Below are 27427 nucleotides of genomic sequence, written 5' to 3' on the forward strand. Positions count from 1 at the left end.
TTTATTTTAGATCTTGGACATTCCCATTTCAGTAACGGTTTCTGTTAGGAACGACGTTCTTTGGGTCCAGTGTGTGCTACTGGGTAGTTACCGTGAATCTTAGAATGAGACTCCACGTTACCTGAATTTATGAAGTCATGATGAATTGAGGCAGATCTCCTCTTACATGCTTTGGTGATCCCATTTTTGTTGAGGACCAGAGTTGGATTTCCAGCCGTGCGTTCCTCCACACCCTCCCATTTCTGGTGGCTTCAGGCCGATGAGGTGCGTCTGCTGTAGCACAGGATGGAGTGTAGGAGAGGCAGTGCTGTTTTTGTCGTCCGGTGAATCCGAGACTCCGCCGGCCGAGTTTCTGGTTTTGAATGACTGCCTGAACCACCGTGCCCCCCCACCAGTTTTGTTCGGCGTTTGCACATTTGGGCAGCGTTCCTAGATGGTGTCGGGGAGGGTGGGGCGGTGTCCTAGATGGTGTTGGGCAGTGGTGCTCAGTGTGCTCCAACAGACTGACGCCGGTTCCCAGTCGGTTCACGGTCTGTGACGAGACAGACAGGCAGCTTGTATGAGAATATCGGTCAGTGCACCACGTCCCTTCTTGGACGTCACCGAACTGACCAGTGAAGTGATTGATTGACCTGGCAGAAGCTCTTCATCGGGTCGCAAGGCGGACACCTTGCACATCAGGTCCCTGAGCAACACTGTTACAGAAGAAACAGAAAAGTGGCAGCTTTGATCTCGAAGTCGTAAGGGTGAATTAGCGTGCACACAGTGTGATTATGTCATGCTGTCCATGGTTCATCGCCCTGTCGGGCCTGTTAGAGTTCACAGAGCACCCACGAAAATCAGTATCATGAAGGTCGCGTCTCCTACGTGACCTCAGTCGCGTGCTGCCCTTCTGAGAAGAGAAATCCTGATTAGCTGGAATCTTTGCCAGGCTTTCATAGAAAAATGGGAGGACATAAGATGAAAGGATTATCTAGATTGTCTCATTTCATTCTCATGTTTCTTGAGTTTTAATGAAAATATTTATTGCAGTGGGTTAGATGGTTAATCGCAACAGTTACAAAGCAAAGCGCAGTCACGTGACAAGAAACTTTGTGGTCGCCGTGGGTAATAATCTGGGCGGATAGTCCCCATCGTGACAAGCTGTGTCCTTTTTAAATACAAATTTATCAGCCGTTGGTTCTTGGTTAGCTTAACGTTGTGAGATGAGTCTTAAAAATACACCTATGAAATAAATATATATAATATTCCAAATGCATGCTTTTTCTTGCATTTATTTTTTAATTTTATTTGTCCCCTCTTACAAAGGCAGCATGCTTTAGTTGGGTTTGGGGGAAAGGCCAGCTCAGCATAGGAAGGGATCACTGTCCCCATATTTCCAGAATTAACTTTCATCAAGTGATACAGGTCCCATCGGTCTCCCACTGTTTTATCCTCCTCTTTTTAGATGACACTAAAATACCGAACCTGACTTTACTGAGTATATAGGAGATACTCCATGATACCTGGTAGACTTATTTAAGGATGTGCCCACAGTAATTTAAAAACTGGCATAAGTGTAAATTTATATTGGTCGGCATGCCACTGTTGCCAGCAGAGTAAAATATTAGAAAACAGGAATACCGAATCCAGCACTGCTTGTTTCTGAATTCGCCTACAAATTTTACAGTGTTCTTCAAAATGAACTTGGGTGGTATTCAGTTCTCTGAACCTCAGTTTTCATTACCAAAATGACATGTGGCAGAGGGAGCAGGATTATTAACACAGGTAAGAGCAGGTGGGGGTCTTCGTACACGCTCATGGACGTACTTCTGTTTCTAAAGGAAAATCGTCGCCCTGAAATCCCGGGTACCGGTTCTAGACGAAGGGGTAGTGTCTGTCGCGGCCTGTTCCTCTTCACTCAGAGCAGGTAACAGTACACGTGTATATTTTCTTGCCTTCAGAATTCTTTTGTTTTCGTGTTTTAGGAGTGTCCTAGAACAAAGGAATCTGTTATCTAGATTTTCTTATCACAGTTCTTCCTTTTTGGTCAGATTCCGTAGCTAAGGGAAGTGAGTCTCTCTGAAGGCATTCTGTGGTCTGACAGTAGAAGTCTTAGAATGGTTTCTGTGGACATATTTTCCTTCAGAACATCAAAGAGAGGAAAATAAGTTCTCAATCCCCAGCCAGACTGCATATCTGCTTTTTGATCTCCTGGGACTGAGGTGTCTACACAGGGCAACTTCTGGTTTTGTGTTTGTAATAACTTAAGGCCACAATTGGCTTTTTACTATTAGAAAATAATCACAAACAACTGCGTTTACTCTAGGGAAGTTAACGAATATATAGACTTCATTTGATTTTTTTTTTAATCCAATGACTTTTTTTTTTTTAAGTGCCTCTTCTTAGACCCTGGTTGTATAGAGATGAGAGAGGAACATTTTCCTCAGCTTCCAGCTGGGTTTGGGGAAAGCAGGCATCTTGAATGGCGATGCCCAGAACTTAGCATTTTGCGTGATCACCTAACAGTACAATGTTATGATGTTGCTGCTGACTCTGGAGCCCATGCTGTTAACTATAATACCGCCTGCCCGTCTCATTATGAATAGGGATTAGGACAGACTTGAATAAACTTGTTTTTTTCCCCTCATTAAGAATGTAATATGTCTTCTTTTAAGTTTATTTTTGAGAGAGTGGGGGAGGGGCGGAGAGAGAGGGAATCCCAAGCAGGCTCCACACTGTCAGTGCAGAACCTGATATGGGACTCGATCCCACCATCCATGAGATCATGACCTGAGCTGAAACCAAGAGTCTGTCCCTTAACCAACTGAGCCCCCCCCAGGTGCCCCTAGGATGTAATATACTTTTATTGTAAAATAATGAGGAGAGCACAGCCAAGTAGAAATCCCCATAACCTGGTTATCTACTTTAAGGACCCATTATTGGCAGTTTAAAGTATCTTTCCTGGATTTGTGTGTGTGTGTGCATATTTTCCTGCGTATGTGGGAAGAAAAGGTAAATGTGGAGGCTTTGCTTGGATTCATAACCTAGTTCCGCACTTAATATGTAAAGGCTATGGGCTGTACCTCCCATTGCTTTGTCTATAAAATATCTATACCTTTAAGTGTTAATAAAAGCTCAGTTAAAAAATGAAGGCTCAATAAATGTTGTCTATAATTATAAATCATCACCAGTTTATTACCAAAACAACTTTCTTTTTCAGTTAGCACTAAACTTCTGATTTTTTCCTATGTCATTAATATAGATTAACCCTGTCCTTTTTAACAGTCGTGGTCGTGTTCCCTCGTATGGATGTTCTGTGGTGGGCTTAACTCGTGCTTATTGATGAACATTCGGGCTGATCGCCATTTCTGTTTTGCCATTTCATTTCTGCCTTGAATTTTTTTGTGTGTCCATATCTTGGCACATTTTGTGTCAGTGTTTCTCTTCAGTAGTTCCAAACCATGAGCTTCCCAGGCAGGTCAAGGATTATGCACAGATTTCTAGGATTTTCTCCAGGGAAGGTTATTCGCGCTTTCACACACCTACCGTTGGAAGGTAAAGTGCATGCTTCCCCCATTCCTCTGCCGGGTGGACAGGCAACAGCTGCCTTCATTTCGTTTTATAAGCTGTCTTTGCGTCTTTGGGGTACTGCTGGCCCCATTATCTATTAAAAGTGTGAAAATATTTTTTTTTTTTTTTAAACCTTTTTATTGATTTTCGTTAAATTCTAAAGGCTTTTAAGTTAGATACCCCCCCCCCCCCCCCCGCCCACCTGACGCAAAGTGTTTGGGATTTTGTGTCATTCACAAACCCAAATGGCATATAAATAATTATGAGTGCTAGTAAGTCTTTGGCAAAGATAAAGAGGATTTTTGTTTTGTTTTGTTTAGATGAGCTGTCGCCCTCCCTCAACTCCCCTCTAGCTTTTCTAAGTGGTAGAGTGTATTTGTGGTCATTTGGATGCTTTCTGCCAAAAGAGATCTAGTCTTTTTCCAGCGAGATAAAGCCCTGATTGCATGTCCCTCGCGTCATTCTGTAACCGCTCGGCGGGGATAGCTGGTTGCCACTAGTCACCTGACGAAGTTTCCAGGCTAATTGAATGGAGAACAAACATCTGAGCCCCTCAGAGCAGTCGTGTTCATACTGAAGTTTCAGAGTAAGAGCAAGAATTCTATCCAAGTTGAAAAGAACCCGGGCAGGGGCACCTGGGTGGTTCACTCGGTTGAGCGTCCGACTTCAGCTCAGGTCGTGATCTCACAGTTCCTGGGTTCCAGCCCCACGTCAGGCTGTGTGCTGACAGCTCGGAGCCTGGAACCTGCTTCGGATTCTGTGTCTCCCTCTCTCTCTGCTCCTCCCCACTCCCGCTGTCAAAGCAAGTCTGTGTTGTTTAAACCGAACGGATACCGAAGAGATGGGATTCACATGTAAACCCTCACTGGCTTTTCCCGTCAGATGTCAGAAGCCATGTGGCAATATGTCTGGTTTTCAAGGAAACAGTCTCCAGTGCAACACGGCCCTAACCTTTCTGTGGCTTCTCACATAGTGTGGTGTGTGTCTTTCTGGTTTTCTTTCCGTCTAAAACCTGGAGGATTAACTCTCGTTTGTCTTTCAGCTGCGTCTGACGTCCATGGTGACACTGGGGACCTGGGGCTTGTTGCCTCCGAAAGTCCCGTTACCTCTGGTCATAAGTCTGACCAAGAAATAGCACTGACCTTAAAAGAAGATCATGAAGTAGCAGCCGATGTGCTGAAAGCAAGTGTTGACTTTCCAGAAGAAAAGCCTCCTGTCTCTGACGGTCCTCCGGATACTCAAGAAATTCATGTAAAAACATTAATTTTTTACTTGTTAGTTGTGGTTTAGTTAGGTTTCAAACCGTAGTTTAAACCTAATGTATACGTTTACCTGACTGCTATCTAAAAGCCTCTTTATAATAACGTGCGTGGAAAAAAAAAAGCGTGACTGTTTTGTGGAATATAAAAGAATAAATCCTTTAAGTGAGAAATTGTTTTTCATGAAAACCAAAAGGCTATGTGAAGTCACAATTTTAACAATTTAAATTAAAAAAAGATTTTTTTTAATATTTATTTTTGAGAGAGAGAGTACGAGTGTGGGAGGGGCACAGAGAGGGAGACACAGAATCCGAAGCAGGCTCCAGGCTCCGAGCTGTCAGCACACAGCCTGACGTGGGCTCGAACTCATGAGCCATTGACATCATGTCCTGAGCCAAAGTCGGACGCTCAACCGACTGAGCCACCCAGGCACCCCTAACAGTTTAATTTTTGCTTAGTATCTGGTTCAAATGAAAGGTCTTTTAGCCATGAGAAAACAGACCCTGGCTTCTCCAGAGACATATGGCATCAAAACTACTCAGAGCCTATATTTGAAAATAATTGAATACAGTTAAATAGAACTTTTTCCCCCATGCATACTTGTAGGAGAATGATAACCAATTGGCTGGGGTTTAACCTCTATACCCTTGAGAAAGGATTTCTTTTTTTTTTTTTTTAATTCTTTTTTTTTTTTTTTTTTTTTGGTATTTAATACGACTTGCTTTCTAAAAATTCCGTCACGTTTCTTTTACAATCAATGGGCAACCTTTGTACGATAAATGAATTTAAGGTGAAGCAAGAACACCTCTAATTTATAGAAATGTGACTGGGTCGTATTTGGGAAGTTTCTTAACTCACAATAGTGTGGTGCTTATCCGTATTCGTATTCGTGAGTATTCTCACTGTAACATAGGTGGCCATAGTTCCCATTCTGTCAGCTGGGAAGCTAATAAAACTGGGTGTGGTGTGAGTGGGAGCCCGCGTCTCTGGGTACTTGCAGTCTCTCCTCGCTGAATGTTTGGGGAGTGGGAAAATGTCATTGTCTAGGTGGGTGGGAATGTTCTACCTTCTTGGTCAGGAGATCTCTCTGTTACTTTCTACCTCCTCCTTTTTCTCCCCTTCCCTTACCAAAAGGTAAATGCAAGGACCATTCCTTCTTCCACCAAACCCTTGCAAGAGAGGTACTGAACTTGAAAGCCTTAGGAATTTCATGGTTTATGCAGCCCCAGCAAAGGCAAGAGGATTGAGTCTAGCCCAAGGGAGCTTATGTAGGTGAACTCTTCTTCAACCTTATGGGGATCGTGCTGTTTAGAAAAAGTGTGGCTAGTTAGGTAATGTGGGGATTCCCATTAAAATGCGATTTGGGGGTTGTTTCTTTCTCTCTAGTTAATTTTTTTTTTCCTTGGGTGAGAACAGAATAAGTCCTTTAAATTCTTCTCACAGCTGTTGTTAGCATCGTGATAATTTTCAAGGTTTTATAAAGACTGTCTTTTTTTAGCTAGGGAAATGTGGGATTTCTATTTTAATTCCATTCAGAATCTCAAAATCTTTTTTTGTCTAGTTATTTTGACTGAGTAATAATGTCTGATGGCTTAAATGGACGTTTTATAAAATAAACCCATAAGCATAGGCCAGATTAAATGTAGTTTATGTTTAACAGCTCATAAACCAAGGGTGAGATGATTATTTAAAACCTTTGTGCTTTAGCTTCAAATAAATGCGTGAAAATCCTTTAACCCTTCTCTTATCTTTAATTCATTTTAGGTGATTGAACATGAAAAGCTTGGAGTTCAAGATTCGGGACACGAGGCTAACGATCTTTCATTTAATGAGTTGTATCCCTCAGGGGCCCTTAAGCTCCAGTATAACTTTGATACCATTGAGCGGCAGTTCTGTGACTTGCCTGATAATAAAGACTCCGCTGAGTGTGACGTTGCCGAAGTAGATGGGGAACTTTTTGGGGCGCAGAGCAACTTTACCTTGATACTGGAAGGTGAAGAAGGAGAGCTTGAGACAGGTGATTCTGCCGCATCTAACGTGTTAGCTACAGCGGCGAACACGGCAGCGGAGGAAAAACCCGCGTGCGGCGGGGAGAATGGTGGTCGCGGACACGCCGCAGATTTCGTGTCTGTCACCGCGAGTGACCGGGAGTCCCAGAAGCTGGAGACATTACCATATGTGCCTGAACCCATTAAAGTAGCCATTGCAGAAAATTTATTAGATGTGATTAAAGACACAAGAAGTAAAGAAATTACTTCAGATACAGTGGAACCACCGTCCATTCACGACAACTTACCTTTAATAAGCCAGAAGGTAATGTGTCCCGGCAAGGTAGTCAGATCTACGCCGAAGACTGTGCAGGAAACCAGTACACTGACCGTAAGCGTGAGCCAGACGCAGGACATGATTTCCTCTAGAACGCGCACGAGAGGACAGCGCGTCCAAAACCTGAGTGTCAGACCAGCTCAGCAGGAGGAGTCCGCGGATGTCGCCACCCCTGGCACCCCGGGGCTTTCGGGCGGGAGGAGAGCGAGGAGAGCGAAGGGCCTCTCTGGGGCTTCCGAAAGTGCCTGTTCTGACGTCAGAGGAGCGTCTCCGAACCAGCAAGTACCCCAAAATTCTGTTACTCCTCGGAGAGGACGGAAAAGAAAAGATCACCGAGACACTTCAGAAAGTGATCATCCTATGGCACGGGAGCCACCGGCCACTCCGGGTGGCTCACTCGGGAGGTTAAAATCCTCTCCGCTGCTGGAGCCGGCAGCTGAGGAAGTTAAGGTTTCATCTGTCACCAAAAAGACCCCTAGAAGAGTTAAAAAAGCGGTGGAGAATGACGACAGTGTTGAAATGGTAGATCTAGGTGTAAAAGTTAGTAAAGTAGCACGTTCTGGCGGAAGCACCAGAAAACTGAGAAGTGCTAAACTAGGGGCTTCTGAAACCACGGGATATAAGCAAGATGGAGAAAGTAAGCTTTCACCTGTTACAAAAAAGACTCCTAGAGGCATTAAAAAAGCAGTAGAAAATGCCGACGGTGTTGAAATGGCCGATAAAGATGTAAAAGTCAGTAAAGGAGCACGTTCTGGCGGAAGCACCAGAAAACTGAGAAGTGCTAATGTCAGCTCTTCCAGAAGTGTAGGATACAAACCAGATCCCATGTGCATTGAAGAGGCACTGCCTGTTGAGCACAACAGCAGGGCCAAAAAGAGAGAAGTCAGCACGCCGGATGTTCTGGAAGACTGTCAACGTGACACATCCCAGCTGGCTCTTGAAACCGAATCGGATCTGCCTAGGAAACGGGGTAGGCCGAGAAAAAAACCACCTGAAGATGTGGGATCTAAGGCCGCTAAGGAAGTGAGGAGTCCCAAGAAGACGCAGACTCCCAGCCGCCAAAGGAGGTCCGCCAGGAGCACCCCAGCCAGAGGTGGCAAGGCTGATGCCGGGAAGACAGCTTTAGAAAAGTCCGTTTCCGTGCCAGCGGAGGAACTCGCCACAGTGACCAGCGCAAAGAGGAAGCTTACAAAAAGGACCGAAAATCAAAGCCAGACACGTGCATTACGCTTAATATCGGAAAAATGCACGGGCGAAGACCCAAAGGAACCAGGTGACCCAGAAGCCAAAGTGCCCGCCGCGGTGGCCGTGACCCAGTCCGCGCGCGGCAGGAGGACTAGGGCCAGCAAGGCCGTCTCACTGCTGGACGCTTCGGAACCAGAAACGGAGTTTGTCTTTTCTCCTCCTGTGTCAAAGGCTCCAAGGAAAGAGAAAGGTACTTTTACTTGTGTTCAAAGCACAATTTTCATCTCACACAACGTCTTCTATTTTCAGCACAGTTCAATTCAAGACTGTAATTGGTTATTTCTCCTGAAAATGATTAGTAGTTATAGAGAAGTCCTCCCTGTTCCAAAGAAGAAAACAGTCTTGATCTTTTAATAGTAAAATTTAAAGATTTTCTATTTCAGGGTTTATCTTAGATTCAAGAACTTTCTGGTCCAGTAGGACTCTTTAAATCCTATAATGCACTTGTCATGGGTTTTATCTTCTGGAATAGTATCCTCTCGTCATTCTGCCGTCAGTGACTTAATTTCTCCCCCCATAGAATCAGCATTTTTCATCTAAGTGCAGCCGTGTTTGGCTCGTGACCCAGCTGATATCTGTAACTTCAGATTGTTTGGAGGGAGGGGAAGGAAGGAGTGGTAACATTTTGTCATTTAGGACGCAGATTACCTAAATGCGTGCTCCCGGTAGCCACCCCCCCAGTTGGCTCGGCTGCCTGTCCAGCCTGCCTCATTGCGCCGATGAGGCACTGTTGGGTTGGTACAGGGCACACCTTCCCAAAGGGGTGATGAGAACCTCTTACTATTTAGGTCTAAAGCATAGGTCTACATAGAATAACAAAGAGATTACCACGTCTCTGTGCTGTTAAGATTTGGAGGGGGATTTTTCAGTAAAGCGGGCAATCAAGAAAAAGGATCTAAAAGGTGCTGTGGCCCGACAGACCGGGTGCGGGAGTTCTTTGCAAATGTGATAGAAGCGGTTGTTTACCTAAGGTTTAAGATGTTAATTTCAGCAAAGCAGCTCAGGGACTTGTGAGTGAAGTAGGTGACTGTGTTGTTGTATTTATTTAAACCTTTTCATACAAACACAGTGAGGAACGACCCATATTGTTAGACGCCTCCTGACTCGAGGAAGGCCACGGGGAGATAAGCCATTTAAAAATCTGCAAACTGAAATTTTCTATATTCAGCATTCACTGCACAAGCACTTCTTTAATTTCCATATTTATGCAGTAATCCATTATATTAACATAGCTTGAGCCCAGGAAAGGGCGCTTGTCCTCATTTTTTAAAAATAATTTGAGGGGTGCCTGGGTGGCTGTCTCTGTTAAGCGATCGACTCTTGACTTTGGCTCAGGTCACGATCTCATGGTTCGTGAGATCGAGCCCCGCATTTGGCTCTCTGCTGACAGCATGGAGCCTGCTTGGGATTTTCTCTCTCTCTCTCTCTCTCTCTCTCTCCCCCTCTCCCCCCTCTCTCAAAATAAAGAAACTTAAAAAAAAACATAAAAATAATTTGTGGTTGGGGCGCCTGGGTGGCTCATTCTGTTAAGCATCTGACTGGCTTGGGTCATGATCTCACGGTTTCTGAGTTGAAGCCTCACATTGGGCCCTCCACTGTCAGCATGGAGCCCGCTTCGGATCCTCATCTCCCTCTCTCTGCCCTTCCTCCTCTTTCTCTCTCTCTCTCAAAAATAAATAGACATTAAAAAAAATAATAGTTTGTGGTTGTAAGAGGTCTCCTCTGCCCCCTCCCAGTGTTTTAAAGTCAGATCTTTGATTTTGCGGTCCTGTGTAATTCAGTTCTTCCTGGTGTTAGGAAAGGTGGGCCACACCCATACTCTGCCCAGAACAGAACCGAACGCTCATTGCAGCTCACGTTACTAAGCTGCTCTGTTAGAGCTCAAATTACTGAAAGGCAGCAGTGTGGGAAGCAGAAGGTCATTAACACAAGTCTTTTCTGCTTTCCTCGTGACTTAGAACAGTGCAGCCAACACCGAAGTTGTGTGTTGTTCTGGTACAGACGGCAGACATCTCAGGAATTCTGAGTTTTGTCACCTTTGCAGAGTCATCCTCCCTCCATGTGCCCATTAACTGTAACTTTTTCTGTAATAAATTCATGCCTGCCATAGAAAATCAGAAAAGTCATCTAGAGGACCAATAACCAGTGTTCGCAGTCTCTTCCCGTTGTAGGTATAGTTTGTTTTTAAATGCTTATTTATATTTGAGAGAGAGAGGGCAAGTGGGGGAAGGACTGACAGAATCCGAAGCAGGTTCCAGGTTCTGAGCTGTCAGCACAGAGCCCAATGCGGGGCTTGAACTCACGAACCATGAGATCATGACCTAAGCCGAAGTCGGACCCTTAACCGATGGAGTCCCCCAGGTGCCCCTGTAGTTTGTTTTTTTAAAACCCAACAGCCTGATGTGTGTACAGCTGTGTATTCTGCTTCCCCCCTCGCTCGCTGAGTATCTTCAGATGCTTGTGTGTTTTGTCACTCACACACTGAGGGCTCCTGGGTGGCGTCGCATCCCGCTGACGGGCCACAGGCTGCTCACGATTTCTCCTGGTAGGTATTTGAATGGTTTTCAGATTTTCTAGTAGTAAAAAGAGACCCCTTCTGGTGAGAAGTGATGAGAAATGGGGGGGGGGGGGGTGCAAGATGTCATTTCTGCCACTTTACTAGCTGGGCGGGTGGGGGGGAGGGGGCCGCATAGCCCTCCTGAACCTGCTTTTCCTCCGTGTGCAGTGAAGATGCCAGCGCCCCGCTCTGTCGCTCCTTCACTGGGGTGGCCACCCCCCACGGAGGCTCTGTCCATCCTTCTGCCCTCTCACTGCGCCTCTGTCCCCAATGCTGACTTAAGTTGTATTTTGAAAGCTCTTCGGGGAGGGGTTGGAAGTGCAGGGAGCAGATGCAGAAAGTCCTCTAATCGAAACCCATCAAAGAAACCACCGCTCCGAATGTAGTCAGAAGTGTTTCACTGGTCGGAAGAACGCGAAGCGTGGCGTTTCAGTGGACTTTGTGTAATTTCTGTTGCTAGCAACAGTTACTGAAGAGGGGCACGCCGTCTGCCTGAGGCCGGAGTGGGTGTATGTTCGCCGGCTGATCTGACTCTCCGCAGCCCGGGGAAGGGTGCTGTTGTCTGCGGTGGGAGACGGAAGTTCAGGGACACAGAGCTTCCCCCCACCCCCCCAGGATAAGTGTCCGTGGAGCCAACTCCTGCTGGCTGCTCACAGTTGTTAAAGCTGCTTACCAGTACGTTCCTGGCTCTGAAGCCAGGACTTTGGAACTCCTCAAGCCTTAAGTAGCGCTGGAGAGAGATGGGTGAGGAATTCACATGCCGACAGGTAGAACAAAGTCTTGTCTGGCTGATACAAGCGCGTGGAAGGCGTGGTGGAGGCCGGATTCTTTGGCACGTGGTAGTGTAGGTTTCTAGTTCCTGATCGCCCTCTGCAGTGCAGGGGGAACCGGAGGTGAGAGCGTGAGCTGGTCTTTGAAAAGGCAGAGCCGCTGCAGAGAACCGAATGTTTTCATTTCCTAAAAAGAATATAGATACATTTCTTTTTAACATCAGAAGGGGAAGGGCACTACCAGCAACCCCAGCTGTTGCCATTTCTGCCCGTTATCAGCAGGCAGCAGAGAGGACTTTTGGTTCTGACCTCACCTCTGTTTTCTTTTTAAGAATCCTAGGCTTTAAAAAGCAGAATTTGACGTCTTACAGAAGTTTTGATTGTCCCGGTCGGTGAAGTAACGTTGAACCAGACTTTGAGAATCTTATTTTATGATTTGTAAATTCTGAAAGTCATGATTCCGTGACCAGTGCAGACCTCCACAAAGCACTTGCTGGGCGCCCCACTCTTGTAACCCTGTAATCTTCACGGCGACTCCGTAGGTCCCGATACAGTGATCCCATTTTATAGACACTGAGGCAGAGAGAGTTTTATCTGATTTGCCTTTGGCCCCACAAGTAGAGGATCCAGAAGCTGGAATCTAACCTGTGGCAGACTGGTTTGGCTGCACCTGCCACGTCCATCGTGACTTTGCTAATTGCCTTTGATACGGAGACCCGATGGTGAATGTAAATCTGAGAGAACGCCTATGATGTTTTTAGTTATATGTTCTGGGCCAGTTCTTAATTAAACCATTTTTATTTATCTATGGAATATCTTCCAATCAATCAGCCTGTTTTTTCCTGTACTAGTTACCTTCAACTGCTTCCATTTTCCCTTTATGACATGAACTTTTCTGTTGTTCCTTTGGCCAGAACCACTAGTTCAGAATGATCTGGAAAGAAAAAAGTTTTGAGTCTCTTTGAAGATAAAATTACTTTTATAAATAAAAACGTCATCTTTGGAATAGTAGGGATTATGAAGCAAACTAGCTCAGGTTATATAGAAGATTGATGTTTTCCTTCCCCAGAATGTATGAGGAGCAGTGACGGTTAACACTCCTAGAAAAATAGTTCCGGGTTTGATTCTTTAATTTTTATGTCGTAGCACTATTTAGTTTGGGGCATTAAATGTTCTGCACGCCGGATTTACCCAAATGGTGTTGAGATTTTCCCCTGCGTTTGTCTCTCCTCAAGTGGCCACCGTGTCCCCGTTAGTGTTTCCAGGCTTGGAAATGTTCATGTCTTTCCAGCGTGCATCCTCTGTTGCAAGCTTTTAGAAAAAATAGATCTGGAGATACATATACATAGACCTGGATTACAATGTGTGTTTGTTCTTTCCTACCTTTCTTCAGCTAAAAAAATAGAGGCTCCAGCACAATTGCAAGAACTAGTTTCAGATTTATCTTCTCAGTTTGTCTTCTCACCGCCTACTTTACGGACCAGGCAGAAAAACACATCCAATACATCCAGACTTGGAGATGAACTGGTAAGAAGTGTGTTTTATTCCTTTGTATGCTTGTTTAAACATGCTCTTGGGGTGCCTGGGGGGCTCAGTGGGTGGAGCATCCGACTCTTGATTTCGGCTCAGGGCATGATCCCAGGGTCGTGGGATCGGGCCCTGCATCGGGCTCCGTGCTGAGCATGGAGCCTGCTTAAGATTCATTCTTTCTGTCTCTCTGTCTCTGTCTCTTCCTGTCTCTCCCTCTGCCCCTCTCCCCCAACTCACTCTCTCTTCAAAAAAAAAAAAAAAAAAAAAGTGCTCTTTACTTTTTTAAGCAACATTTCCTAAATAAACCTCTTTTAGAAGAGCAGACATTTGGGGCACCTGGGTGGCTCCGTCGGTTAAGCGACTCTTCACTTTGGCTCAGGTCATGATCTCACAGTTCGTGAGTTCAAACCCCGCATCCAGCTCTGTACCGACAGCACAGAGCCTACTTGGGATTCTGTCTCCCACTCTCTCTCTGCCCCTCCCTTGCTCTCTCTCTCAAAAAATAAAATAAACTTTAAGGGGCGCCTGGGTGGCGCAGTCGGTTAAGCGTCCGACTTCAGCCAGGTCACGATCTCACGGTCCATGAGTTCGAGCCCCGAGTCAGGCTCTGGGCTGATGGCTCGGAACCTGGAGCCTGTTTTCGATTCTGTGTCTCCCTCTCTCTCTGCCCCTCCCCCGTTCATGCTATGTCTCTCTCTGTCCCAAAAATAAATAAAAAACGTTGAAAAAAAAAATTAAAAAAAAAAATAAAATAAAAAAAAAATAAATAAACTTTAAAAATATTTACAAGAGCAGACATTTATACTGAAAGCCCTGGGGCGCCTGGGTGGCGCAGTCGGTTGGGCGTCCAACTTCAGCCAGGTCACGATCTCGCGGTCCGTGAGTTCGAGCCCCGCGTCAGGCTCTGGGCTGATGGCTCAGAGCCTGGAGCCTGTTTCCGATTCTGTGTCTCCCTCTCTCTCTGCCCCTCCCCCGTTCATGCTCTGTCTCTCTCTGTCCCAAAAAATAAATAAATGTTGAAAAAAAAAAAAAAAAAAATTTTATACTGAAAGCCCTAAATTGCCTTCTCTGCACTTTGGGGCGCCCTCCCTCTGACACGTCTGTGACGTGTCGCTGATGGTGTATTACTGGCAGCTGAGGTTTAGATTACCTATTGGGGAAGAGGTTTTTAACTTTTAGCATCTCATCAGAATTCTCTGGATGTGTTTATCTAAAATAGAGGTCCCTGAATGAACTCCCGGGGTGTCACCCGTAGACCACACTTGGACAGTGTTTCAGAGTTGTGCAATCACCTGACTGCGCATAACCCTAAAATGAAAACAGCTCATGGATTGAACTAGTTAGCAACATTAATTCAAAAGCGTTTCTTGAATTATCTGCTATGACCAGTCACTATGCGAGGGCAGAGACGCCCATGGAAATCACTTGGGCAAACGCCTTGTCTTTCAGGAGCTCAGTTTAAAGAGGCTAAACCACACGTAATTATTTCACAGCCTGGTAAGAATCATTTATACCCAAGTAGCCCTCTAGATAGAAGGTGAAGGAAGCAGGCCTTCCTGGAAGGGAAGACTGTGGACTGCAGAGACCCAGAATGTGGCCGTGCAGGGGGCGGGGGCTCCTTACATACTGCTGCCCAGCCACGTGCATATTGAAGGAAGGATGAAATGAATTCTGGGGAGGAAAAGTAGTCCCTGGTGACCTGTTCCTTCATGAGGTGAGGAGAGCTTGGATTTGGACAGAGGGCAGCGGACAAGGAAACGTGTGCCTTGGAGACACATTGAACGTATGGATGGGGATGAAGAGTGCCCCTGAATGACCAGAGTTCCTACTGAAATCTGTGGGTTGGAGCCCCGCGTCGGGCTCTGTGCTGTCGGTGCAGAGTCTGGAGCCTGCTTCGGATCCTGTGTTTCCCTCTGTGCCCCTTCCTTGCTTTCTCTCAAAAATAAACACACATTAAAAAAAAGTCCATCTGGGACTTGTTGCATCTGAATTCATTAGCACCGTTTGGCGGTATTCCTTGACTCAGGATAGAATTCAGTTTACGTTGCGGATATGTAATTACTGAAGATTTCTCTCTCCAAACTTGTAACCCATAGAAAGATGACACTCAATCAACAGAAACTGTGAGAAAGCAAAAAGTGAAAACCACCAGGACTGCAAAGACCAGACAAGCAAGCAGGTCTGACCTTTTTTGTGCGGTAATTTTTATCCATTTTGTTTTGTGAATTAGATTTGATAAAGAGTCTTGTCTTAGAGAAATCAAGCTCTTCAGAAAAGGGTAATTCTTAGGAGAATCTGTGCGTACCGGCTCCTGGTGATCGCTGGATTTCACGGCGGGAGGACGAGGCGGGTCTCCACAGGGCGGTGAGAGCCCATTCAGCCTTCAAAGCTGGGCTGTGGGGGCGGGGCGGGGCCCACTGGGTCCTTCTGTTCTGGCAGCAGGGGTGGGGGCTCGGCGGCGGGATGTGTCATCCTCTCCTTAGTAAAGGTAGGTAACAGTTAGTAAAAATAATTACAAACTTGGCAGTAAAACTTCATTCGTGGGGAAAGTTCCTCCAGGTTTATTTGTGCTTAGGCATGGTTGAATTTCATAAAAGCATAAAGTAATCCATTTCATCTTACTTTAAAAAACGACTTAATGTGTCTTTCGACCGTAGATAATAACACCATTTATATGCATCAGTTGGCTTTGTGACCTATGTGGGGCACTTGCACATTATGGAAGTATGCACAGAATTGCGAACTGTGCGGTTTGAGGGTTGCCGTTTCTCTCCAGTTCACGGGCCTGCCGGGCTCTCAGCCCATCCAGGTCACGTGGGCCTTTATTCTGCCTCCAGTTACCTTCATGACATAAAGCTCCTTCGCTTCTCTTATAAAATCAGAGCACCAGGAAAGGGTACCCGCTCCTTGAGGCTCTTTTCCGAATACAGTGGGAAAGTGGATTCTGTTTTATATTACAGTGTGTTTATTCTTACTTGAATTGTTTTTGGTTTTCAGAAACAAAGAAGACGACCCCTGGTCCCCTCCTCCAGTGAAGATCAGGCTGATTTCTCCTTTGGGAAGCCCGGTTGACGATGTAAAGAACAAGCCTAGAAAAGCTACTGCGGTACCGACGAGAGGTCTGGGAAGGAGCAAGAAGAAACTGTCTTCCTTTCCAAAGCAAGTTTTACGGAGAAAAATGCTGTAATTTTTTTTTCAAGTTTTTAATGTACACCAATTTGTAGAGTCATCAGAATTGTGTGGATTATTAAAAATCATCTAATTTGGAAGAAAATGATTTGTATAAATTACTGTAAATTTTTGTAGACAGAAGCTCTTCAATAAGCAAAGTAACTCCATAAGGAGTGTGATTCTTTTAGTCCAGGCAGTTTTTTCTATTTTATATTAAGACTTCATACATTTATACAGTATGTAAATATGGCTTATTATTGGAATGTTAAATAAAGTGTATACTTCACAGTAGTTTGTGTCTGTTAGATTTTTGAGAGGGGATTTCTGTTTTAATCATGACTTTCTAATGCTAGTAGGCACTGGCCCCATTTCTTTCTCTGCAGTTAATGGTGTTAGGCCAGTCTTAAAACGAGGATGACTGAATAACTGTTGATTCTTTTTCAAAGTTGCTATTTTATAATTTATGCACTTTGCTTCTATGATTGAGATTTCTAATCAAAAAATGTATTTTTTTTTTTTTTTTTTTTGCTTGTTATTACTATGTTGAAATCAAATTATGGGCATGTAATTTTGCCGCGTTTTGTAGTCTAACACATTTTGTATATTCTACCTCAAATGAGTGATTTTCCAAGTAATGCATTGGTTAAATATAACGTTGGCATTCCTTGTTCAGCAAGCATAAAGGCTATTTGTCCTTACGGTCTCTTCATTATTCAGAGACTAATCATCCAGGTTAGATTGACCGGTTCACTGCTCACTAGCAACTTCTTGGAAAGGTTTGAGAAGGGGGAATGTGAAACAAGTCCGTTTCGTGACTGTTCGGCACACCTTGTATGTGTGCCTGCTGTCGACGGAATGACGAGTCTGAACAAATTTTTATAATACTCTTGCTGTGAAGGAGCTTGCTATCAAATTACAGAAATCCCTTAACATTCAGGTTTTAAAACTGACACATTTTCATAGGACCTCAGGCACAGACTATCAAGGATGGGCCAAGAGTGTGAGTAGAAGTGGGGAAGGGAAAAGGGAAAAGAACAGGACTCTGTCCTCCGCAGTATGACTGTGTGCAATGAAGCGGAGATACTTGATGTGGGCTGTAAAACTCATCAATAAGTAAGTGTTGCAAAATAATTTATAACAGGTCATTGATAGTGTGTAACGAATGGACCGTGAATAATTGATTGTCTAGAAACAAACTGCTTTTGTTGGCTAAGCTTTTAATGTTTTAGTGTGAAGCATAAGCAGCGCACTTTCTACCTTATTTTTCTACCAAATAAATAACATGAGTGACGGGAAAATGGTGAAGATGCCTATGCCACGTGTGGACAGTGTGACAGTCGCGGTGCGCGTGCGGCCTTTCAGTCAGGTCAGTGATGAATGTTACATCGCCTTGTTGAAATTTTGACTATGACTCATTTTATTAACTTTTTAACGATAGTGATCAAATGTGTAAGCTGCTTGTCATTTATGGAATATTTAAATGAACTTGTTAAATGAGTAACTTAAAGATCTGAACATAATTTAGTAAACACGTAATTTCATTCCTTTGCACAAGTAGCTCAATAAAAAAATTGATGAGAGAAACGTACGTACTGTCAAGTTAATAATTTTTTAAACCAGTGCGGTTTGGTCAATGTAGACGTGTTGTTTTTAGTAAATGTACTTCTCCCCTCCTCAGTAATAGCAGATCATAAGCAAATAAGTTGCCGGTTCGGGATGAATTCTGTAGATTTTAAGTGCATTTACGCATACACATATTTATGTAACTACCGCTGGTCATTCAACTGTGTTGCTACAACACTAAGATACAGATTATACTTGTTCTGGGACCCTGCATGCTGATTATCAGTGCAGTAGTTAGGTTTTAAGAGAATTCTGAACAGTTGGCCCATTCGGCACACTTTTGGCTGCTCTGGATCAAACACCACTAAAGCGTGCAGTCCTGTGTGAGTAAATGGTAGTAGTTTGTATCGCCATGGTAAGGCAAGCAATGTGGCCCCCCAGAGACAGATTGGGTCTAGTGAAAACTCCTGGAGATAGAAGCATTCAGGATGACCCAAAGAACAAGATTTGGACAAGGGTATGCTAGAGGGAGCAAACACGCAAAGGGCGTACCGGACGGTAATAACTGGTCCGCAGCGGCAGACGACGAACGTGACGGAGACCTTACAGGAGGTCTTGTTTTCCTGCTTGGACCTTGTACAACCCGATGCTTTTCCTCTCTTGTCCCATCAGTGTTCAGTATTGTCCTGCACGTTTTCAGTTTGTGTCCATTGTTTCCCATCTCTTAGCATTCATCTGTGTCACAGAAAATATTTTAGCAGCCAGGCAGATATGTAATTAGACGGCTTTAGGGAGAGAGAGAGCAGTGACCGAGGCAGTGTGATACTGGCATGATGACAGACCTGCAGGTTAATGTGTAGAAACAAATCTTCCCAGGCCTTCACGGCCAACTGATTTTCAACAAGGCTGCCAAGCGGTCCTGGAAAAACTTGGTAGCTACATGCAAAAAATGAACTTGGGGGTGCCTGGGTGGCTCGGTCGGTTGAGCATCCGACTTCAGCTTAGGTCATGATCTTGCGGTTTGTGAGTTCAAGCCCCGCGTCAGGCTCTGTGCTGACAGCTCTGAGCCTAGAGCCTGCTTAGGATTCTGTCTCCCTATCTCTCTGCTCCTTCCCTGTTCACGCTCTGTCTCTCTCAAAAATAAACATTTAAGAAAAAAAGAAAAAAGAACTTGGACCCTTACCTCACACCATGTACGAAAATTAACACAAAATGGACCAAAGACCCAAATATAAGAGCTAGAAGTACAAAAAAACACATAGTAAATATTCGTGACTTTGGATTCTCCGATTCCTTTAAAAGGAACCGTTTCTGAGATCAGTGGCATATTTTTCATGACTCCAGGTGGGTTCATCCCAGCTGTCTTACTTCCCAGCACTCCCTGCACCCCCACCACTTCTGCAAACTAGAAGGCCTATAATTTAACCATTATCAAGACAGACCTCCTCCCCATCGCCTTTCATCACACCCTCTTCTGAGTGTGCCATTACGGCCCACTTCTGTAAGAGAGGAAATCAAGCCACCTTTGAGAAGAGAGGAGTTGCTATACCCCTAGGCAGCGTGTCTAACGCTGCGCTCTGCGTCTGGAGGTGGGAACAAGCAGCTTCCGTTTTGGAAGCCCCAGCACGTGAGGAATGTGGGACAGCAGTCTGAGATCCTCAGCTGATCCCCACCCCTGGCATGGGATCACCACCTCGGGCCGAGGCAAGGACAGCCAGCACCCTTGTATTCTCAGCATGACATAACAAAGTGGAGCCTCCCTGCATGCGTGGGCACTGGGTGCAAGAAGGCATCCCACCTCTCACCAAGACCCTCCCCGCACTTAGCCTCCGCAACAGGCAGATGGGGGCAGGACGTGAAATGCTGATATCCTGCTCCTGCCGGGAAGAAAGCCCTGCGACTGGAATCTGGGGGGAGAGGGAGCCTTGTGGCCGGGGCTCCAGCAGTCTGGAGCAGAGTCTCCACCTGGCTCAGCCGGCAGGGGGAAGAAGGCATGGTCTCGCTTCACACACCAGACTCCACCTTAACAATTTTGATACAATTCCTTTGAATAGATGTTTTGTCACTGGCTGTTTGCCCTTAGGCCCATTACCAGAGTCTTGAAATGGTTGTTTTTCCATTTTCATTTTTTCTTTAATGATTTTCACCAGTCTCACTGGGGCGTGAAACAGGGAAGAAGCTCTCTGTTGCTATCGTTATCGCCATTAGTATAGTTGGGTGTTAGGCTACTCTCAGAAAATTAACATGACTAGAGATAAGACTCAAAAATTCTGAGTGAAAGAGTCACTATTTGTCATAACGGCTGCTAAGAATAACACTAAAAACAACCCCTTTCTCAAAATTAGGATTGTGAACTTATTTAAATACACAAGTTCAAATGGCACTTATAACAAAACACTTCACCAATGTTAAAACACACACACAGAGAACAAAATGAATCGATGGTAAGTTCCTGCCTTAATTTTTTACAAGGTGTGTATAAAGACTTGCAAAACAGCTTGGAAGACAAAGAAATACTACAATGATTGACCGAATTTGTAATTTGACTGTAGAGAGAGAAGAATTCTGGGAGCAAATGTGTGATTTCCATGCATTCCAGAACCACCACAACCATACAAGACCCTAAGAATCCAGAACATAGGAAGACGTTTACTTTTGACCTGGCCTATTGGTCTCACGATGGATTTCAAAAGGATAAAGATGGTGTGTTTATTTCAACTGATCCTAGCAGTAAATTTGCAAGCCAGGTAAATTGCTTTAAAACACAACTTCAAAGGAAGTTTGTTTTTAAATAAAATGTTAATAGGACAGTACAATTTTGTAATACAAGCATGGTACGATATATACTTCCATTTGAGAGTTGATTTTAAATTTATTCCTTTTTCATGCTAAACATGGGGTCCAAAAGTGCAGCTATTGTCTAAATAATTTTTAGGCACTCAAATCAATGGATTTCCCGACATATTGGCATATTTTGAAAAAGAAGCATCAGTTATATTTTGCCTGAGATAAAATAAGCAAAATATGTGATGCACTCAGCATTTAAGAACACTTGTTTTATCAAGTATTTATCATGTGCTTTGCATTATTCCATAATAAAGTTGCCCACAACTTGGTATGGGGAGACTTATGGTGCATTAAAAAATGTTACATGTTCTGTGATAGGAATATGGGTTATGATGGGGTACAATGGAGAGGTGGTCATTTCAATCTGGACAAAGCTCATTAAGTTTCTTGGATCTGGGTGTGTATAGTTTCATTCAAATTTGGAACACTTTCAACTATCATTTTTTCAAATCTTTTTTGCCCCCCTGCCGCCCACCTTATTCCTTCTGTGATTCTGATCGCCCTTGCCCCACAGGTCACTGAGACTCTGTTTATTTCCCCCAAAACTTTTCTCTCCATTCTTTTTTTTTTTTTTTTTTTTAACGTTTATTTATTTTTGAGACAGAGAGAGACAGAGCATGAACGGGGGAGGGTCACAGAGAGAGGGAGACACAGAATCTGAAACAGGCTCCAGGCTCTGAGCTGTCGGCACAGAGCCTGACGCGGGGCTCGAACTCATGGACCGCGAGATCGTGACCTGAGCCGAAGTCGGACGCTTAACCGACCAAGCCACCCAGGCGCCCCTCCATTCTTGTCTGCCTAGTTGTCTTTCAAAGACAGCTGAAAGCTTGCAGATTTATTAAACCGCTCCTAAAAATAGCCTCTATCAAGTAGCTCTGACTTCACAAACTCACTGAAAGGGCCTCATGGCCCCTCAAATGCACTTTGAGAACCACCATCCTAGATAAATCAGTAAAAATCAATTAAAAAATCAAACGGAATTACAACTAATCAGTCAGTTGTGGGGAAATGGGATCATGAAGCTTTCAAAACAGGGCAGGAAAAGTGGGGAAAAGTTAAAAGGAGATGGGATAAGTAGAATACAAATAGCAAGACGGTAGACTTAATGCCAGCCATATTAGTTATTACACCAAATGTAAATAAACATGCCAACTAAAAGTCAGATGATCAGATTTGATAGGAAAAACGAGATCCAACTACATCTGTCTGTCGAAACCCAACTTAAAAATAGATACTACCATGTAAACACTATGAAAAGAACACTACAGAGAAAACTACTCTATCACATAAAGTAGACTTCGAACAAGAAACATTCTATAATGATAATTCATTAAGAAGACATTCCATTATGGGGTGCCTGGGTGGCTCAGTTGGTTAAGCGTCCCACTATTGATTTTAGGCTCAGGTCATCATCTCACAGTCCATGAATTTGAACCCCACATCGGGTTCTGTGCTGACAGCATGGAGCCTACTTGGGATTCTCTGTCTCTCTCTCCACCCTTCCCTGCTCACATGCTCTCCCTCAAAAACAAACATTAAAAAAAAGTTTTTAAAATAATTCATAGATCAAGGAATAAACCACAAATTAGTAAATACTTCGAATAAAAATTTAAGGGGTGACTGGGTGGCTCAGTCGGTTGAGTGTCCGACTTTGGCTCAGGTCTGGTCTTACCATTTGTGAGTTCAAGCCCCTCAATGGGGCTCTGTGCTGACAGCTCAGAACCCGGAGCTCACTTTGGATTCTGTGTCCCCCTCTCTCTGCCCCTCCCCACTCGCACTCTGTGTCTCTCTTTCTCAAAAATAAATAAACATTTTAAAAACTGAATAAAAATTTAAAAATTTATCAAAGTTAGTGGAACACAGCTACCACAGGGCTTAGAAAAATTTTATAGCATTAAGTTATTAGAGCAGCACAATCTTGAGTCTTCCACCTAAGAATTTACAAAAAGAAGAGCAAATTAAACACAAAGCAAGCAGAGGAAGAAATAAGGATAAAAACAGTAATTAATGCAAAACATTAAAATAATAGGAAAAGTCTATGAACTTTGTCAAAGCTAATTCTTTCAAAAGATGAATAAGGGGCGCCTGGGTGGCTCAGTCGGTTAAGTGTCCGACTTCGGCTCGGGTCATGATCTCACGGTTCGTGAGTTCAAGCCCCGCGTCAGGCTCTGTGCTGATGGCTCAAAGCCTGGAGCCTGTTTCAGATTCTGTGTCTTCCTCTCTCTCTGACCCTCCCCCATTCATGCTCTGTCTCTCTGTCTCAAAAATAAATAAACGTTAAAAAAAAATTTTTTTAAAAAGATGAATAAAATGGAACCTCTACCCCAATTGGTTAAGAAAAAAACATAACAGTACCAAGATGAGAAATGAAAGAGAGTCATCACAACAAATTTTACAGACATTTAAAAAAATGGGACTACTGTGAAAAACTTATTGCTAATACATTCAACAAGTTAGATGAAATGATACAAGCCACCAAAGGTCACACAAAAACAGATAATTCAAATAACCCTCAAGAAACTGAATTTATGGTTAAAACCTTCTAACAAAGAAAATTCTAGGCCAAGATGCCTTTCCTGTGAATTCTACCAAAGGAAGAAATAATGAGAAATCTTTAAAAAAAAATCTTAGAGCTGACAGAAGATGGAACATTCATTTTTTTGAAGACAATATTACACCAAAAACAGCCAAAGATTACAAAAACACTGCAATGTCTATCATGAAGACAGACACAAAAATTCACAAAATTTCAGTGAATAGAATCCAACAAAAGATTTAAAAAACTATATATATATATAATATATATATATATAATATATAAATATATATATATAATATATATAACTATATATATATTATATATATATATATATGGTGCAAAAGTACAAAGGGTGTATCTATATATAAAATCAATCAAGTGGGACTTTTCCTGGTAATTTAAGACTGGCTTAACATTTGAATAGCAAGGTAATTCATCATAAGAACACAATACGGGGGGGGGGGGGGGGGGAATATATGGTCAGATGCAGAAAAAGCATTTGACAAAATTCAACACCCAATCAGAATTAAAACTCTCAGTAAACTTAAAATAGGAGAGAACTTCCTGGAAATAAAACTTCCCTGAAGAGAGGGTAAAGATGGCGGAGGATTAGGGTGACCCTAAACTTGCTTCCTCCCCCGATCAGCTAGATAAATATCAAATCGTTCTAAACACCCAAGAAATCGATCAGAAGTCTTAGAGAACAAGGTTGCACATCTACAAACAGAAAAAAAGTACAAACAAAAAAAGTGCAAACAAAAAAGGTACAAACAAAAAGTACAAAAGTCTACAAACAAAAAAAACCGTAGGAACTGTGGAGAGTTGATTTGTGGGAGAAAAGAGCCGGTGGGTGCTGCAGGGGTAAGGATCCCTGATGACAGAGAGCTGAGTTAAGAGTGAAGAAAAAAAAAAAAAAAAAAAAGAATGAATGAAAACAGGCACAGGGAATTCCATAAGAAAACTCCCCCAAAGCCATTGGTGGGGAAAAAGGAGAGGGTTTCTATACCACCAGTTTTCTATAAACAGTGGAACACAGAGTCTGAAGTTTCAGAGGTCAGTGCTTGGCAGTACTCCAGAGAGGTAGCAGGGCAGAGACAGGGGAGTGGGCAGCATCATCTGATGATCCCCTGGGTCACCCAGGGAGAAGCAGTTCCACTGCTTGGTGTGCATTTGGTAGAGGCCATAGGGCCTCTCCATAGGCAAGACCAGGTGGGCACAATCAAGCTGCCCCATTCACCAGTATACAAAGACTCCAGCTAAGGGCAGCAAACCTGGCACCTTACCATAAACTCTGAGCCACTGCCACTGTGCGGTCACGCGACTATTTCCTGGGACAAGGTGGTACGCACCATGGTATGGCAAGACCCACCCCTAGAGGATTAGCATGGGCCCAAGTAGAGGCGGCGGGGGGGGGGGGGGGTGTCTCTGAAGTGTGGGGTTTTGAAATATAGCCATGCCTGAGATAAAACTCTGGAGGGAGGCACCATCTGGTAGGTGGACAGCTAGGACACAGAGAAGGGGAAGGCAGGGAGCTGATGGAAGTGGGAGACACAGGTGGGGTGATGGATCGTGCATGTCTACAAGGGTGTGAACTTCCCAGTCTGGAGACTAGATACCAGAGTGAAGCCACTTTCACTCCTAGCTCACTCACACAGATCCACCCCAGTGAGCTAAACAGCGCCACCAAATGGAGAATGGAGCCATTTCACCTAGCCCTACCCCCTGCGCCCTCCAAACACATCTCCACTAGGGCAAGTTGACCTGAGAATCAGAACAGCAGCCCCCCAACCAACCACACAGAAGACCAGCACAAACCCCTTCCACACCCTAAGTCTACTGACTGTAGACTACTGCAAAGCTTCAACTCTAGAGGAAACAGGATCTAGCTTCCTTTGGGATTTTTTTTGTTTTTGCTTCTGGTTTTGTTTTTTCTTGGATACAGAAAGCAAATTTTTCCAAAAAAATTTTTTTTATCTTTGTTTTATTTTTTTCTATCAAGTTTCTCTTACCATGCAGCCCAAAACACACCTACGACCTATCTTCCTTTATTATTTTTAAAAATTTTTTTAATTTAAATTTTATTTTATTATTTTTTTTTCTTTTTTCCCTCCAAAATGAAAGCCAGCAATTTAATTAATACAGATATAAGTAAGATGTCTGAACTAGAATTTAGAACAACAATTATAAGGATTCTAGCTGGGCTTGAGAAAAAGCATAGAAGACATTACAGAATCCTTTAGAGATAAAAGACCTAAAATCTTGTCAGGCTGAAATTAAAAATGCTATAACCAAGATGCAAACCCGAATGGATACCATAACAGCGAGGATGGATGAAGCAGAGGAACAAATTAGTGATACAGAAGATAAAATTATGGAAAATAATGAAGCTAAAAAGAAGCGGGAAACAAAGGTAATGGATCACAATGGGAACTCAGTGACTTATTAAAACAGAATAACATTTGAATCATAGGAGTCCAAGAAGATGAAGAGAGAGAAAAAGGGGCAGAAGGTTTATGTGAGTAAATCATAGCTGAAAACTTCCCTAACCTGAGGAAGGACAACGACATCAAAATCCACAAAGCACAGATAACTCCCATTAAATTCAACAAAAGCCAGCCAACACCAAGGCATATCATAGTCAATTTTACAAAATACACAGACAAGGAAAGAATCCTGAAAGCATCAAGGGGGAAAAAAGTCCTTAACCTACAAAGGAAGACAGATCAGGTTCGCAGCAGATCTGTCCACAGAAACTTGGCAGGCCAGAAGGGAATGGCAGGATATATTCAATGTGCTGAAAGGGAAAAATATGAAGTCAATAATACATTATCCAGCAAGGCTGTCATTCAGAATAAAAGGAGAGATAAACAGTCTCTCAGCCAAATAAAAACTAATGGAGTTCATAACCACTAAACCAGCCCTGCAAGAAATATTAAGGGGGACTCTCTGATTGGGGGGGGGGGGGGGGGGAGGTAAAGGCCAAAAACAACAAAGACTAGAAATAAATAGAGAACATCACTAGAAACACCAGCTTTATAGGTAACACAATGGCACTAAACTCATATCTTTCAATAATCACCCTGTATGTAAATGGACAAAATGCTCCAGTCAAAAGACATAGGGTGTCAAGACCCATCTATGTGCTGCCTACAGGAGACTCATTTTAGACCCAAAGACATTAGCAAACTGAAAGTGAGGGGATGGAGAACCATCTATCATGCTAATGGGTGCCAAAAGAAAGCCAAACTAGATTTTTTTTTAAAAAAGACAGTAACAAGAAATAAAGAAAGGCCCTATCTCACAATAAAGGGGTCTATCCAACGAGAAGATCTTACAATTGTAAATATTTACACCCCCAACGGGGGCATATTTGTGCCCCCAAATATATAAATCAATTACTAACAAACATAAAGAAACTCATTGATAATAATACAATAATAGTAGGGGACTTTAACATCCCACTTACAACAATGGGCAGATCATCTGAGCAGAAAATCAACAAGGAAACAATGGCTTTGAATGACACACTGTACCAGATGGACTTAACAGATATATTCAGAACATTCCAACCTAAAGCAGCAGAATATACATTCTTTTCGAGTGTACACAGAACATTCTCCAGAACAGATCACATACTGGGTCACAAACCAACCTTCAACAAGGACAAAAAGACTGAGATCATACCATGCATATTTTCAGACCAAAACACTATAAAACTTGAAGTCAACCACAAGAAAAAACACTTGGAAAGAACACAAATACATGAAGGTTAAAGAACATCCTACTAAATTGGGGTGTCAATTTTGGTGTCAAAAATTAATGATAAAGAATCTAAACAACAGCAAGAGAAAAGCAAATGGTTATATACAAGGGAAACCCCCATAAGCCTATCAGCTGATTTTTCAGCAGAAACTTGGCAGGACAGAAGTGAGTGGCAGAAAGGAAAGTGCAGAAAGAAAAAAAAAACCTACAACCAAGAATACTCTACCTGGGAAGATTATCATTTAGAACTGAAGAAGAGATAGTTTTCCAGGCAAAAATTAAAAATTAAAAAAGTTCATCAGCACTT

At 43.4% G+C, this 27427-nt stretch overlaps 2 protein-coding genes across 7 annotated transcripts in view; both read left to right on the forward strand.

The window, feature by feature from the left end:
* The window catches only part of AHCTF1 (AT-hook containing transcription factor 1), a 78912-nt gene extending 62212 nt beyond the window's left edge, over positions 1 to 16700 (forward strand). For 4 of the 6 annotated variants that reach the window (XM_078440528.2, XM_078440531.2, XM_078440529.2 and 1 more), the window contains 6 exons: positions 1824 to 1909; positions 4595 to 4803; positions 6576 to 8571; positions 13102 to 13235; positions 15335 to 15417; positions 16236 to 16700. In XM_078440528.2, the coding sequence (XP_078296654.2) occupies positions 1824 to 1909; positions 4595 to 4803; positions 6576 to 8571; positions 13102 to 13235; positions 15335 to 15417; positions 16236 to 16425 (2698 nt within the window). In that variant the 3' untranslated portion in view covers positions 16426 to 16700. Of the gene's footprint in view, positions 1 to 1823; positions 1910 to 4594; positions 4804 to 6575; positions 8572 to 10793; positions 10930 to 13101; positions 13236 to 15334; positions 15418 to 16235 lie in introns of those variants that run through there. The other 2 variants (XR_009613350.3, XM_060643328.3) reach the window with 2 other exon arrangements.
* A 128-nt stretch (positions 16701 to 16828) lies between these two features.
* LOC132686905 (kinesin-like protein KIF28P) overlaps positions 16829 to 27427 on the forward strand; it is an 81546-nt gene continuing 70947 nt past the window's right edge. The window contains exons 1-2 of the mRNA XM_078440532.2: positions 16829 to 17775; positions 20525 to 20719. Coding sequence (XP_078296658.2) covers positions 17692 to 17775; positions 20525 to 20719 — 279 coding nt within the window. The 5' untranslated portion in view covers positions 16829 to 17691. The remainder of the gene's footprint in view (positions 17776 to 20524; positions 20720 to 27427) is intronic.

Source organism: Panthera onca, chromosome F1 (genome assembly GCF_046562875.1).
Source record: "Panthera onca isolate mPanOnc1 chromosome F1, mPanOnc1 haplotype 2, whole genome shotgun sequence".
NCBI classification, from domain to species: Eukaryota; Metazoa; Chordata; class Mammalia; order Carnivora; family Felidae; genus Panthera; species Panthera onca.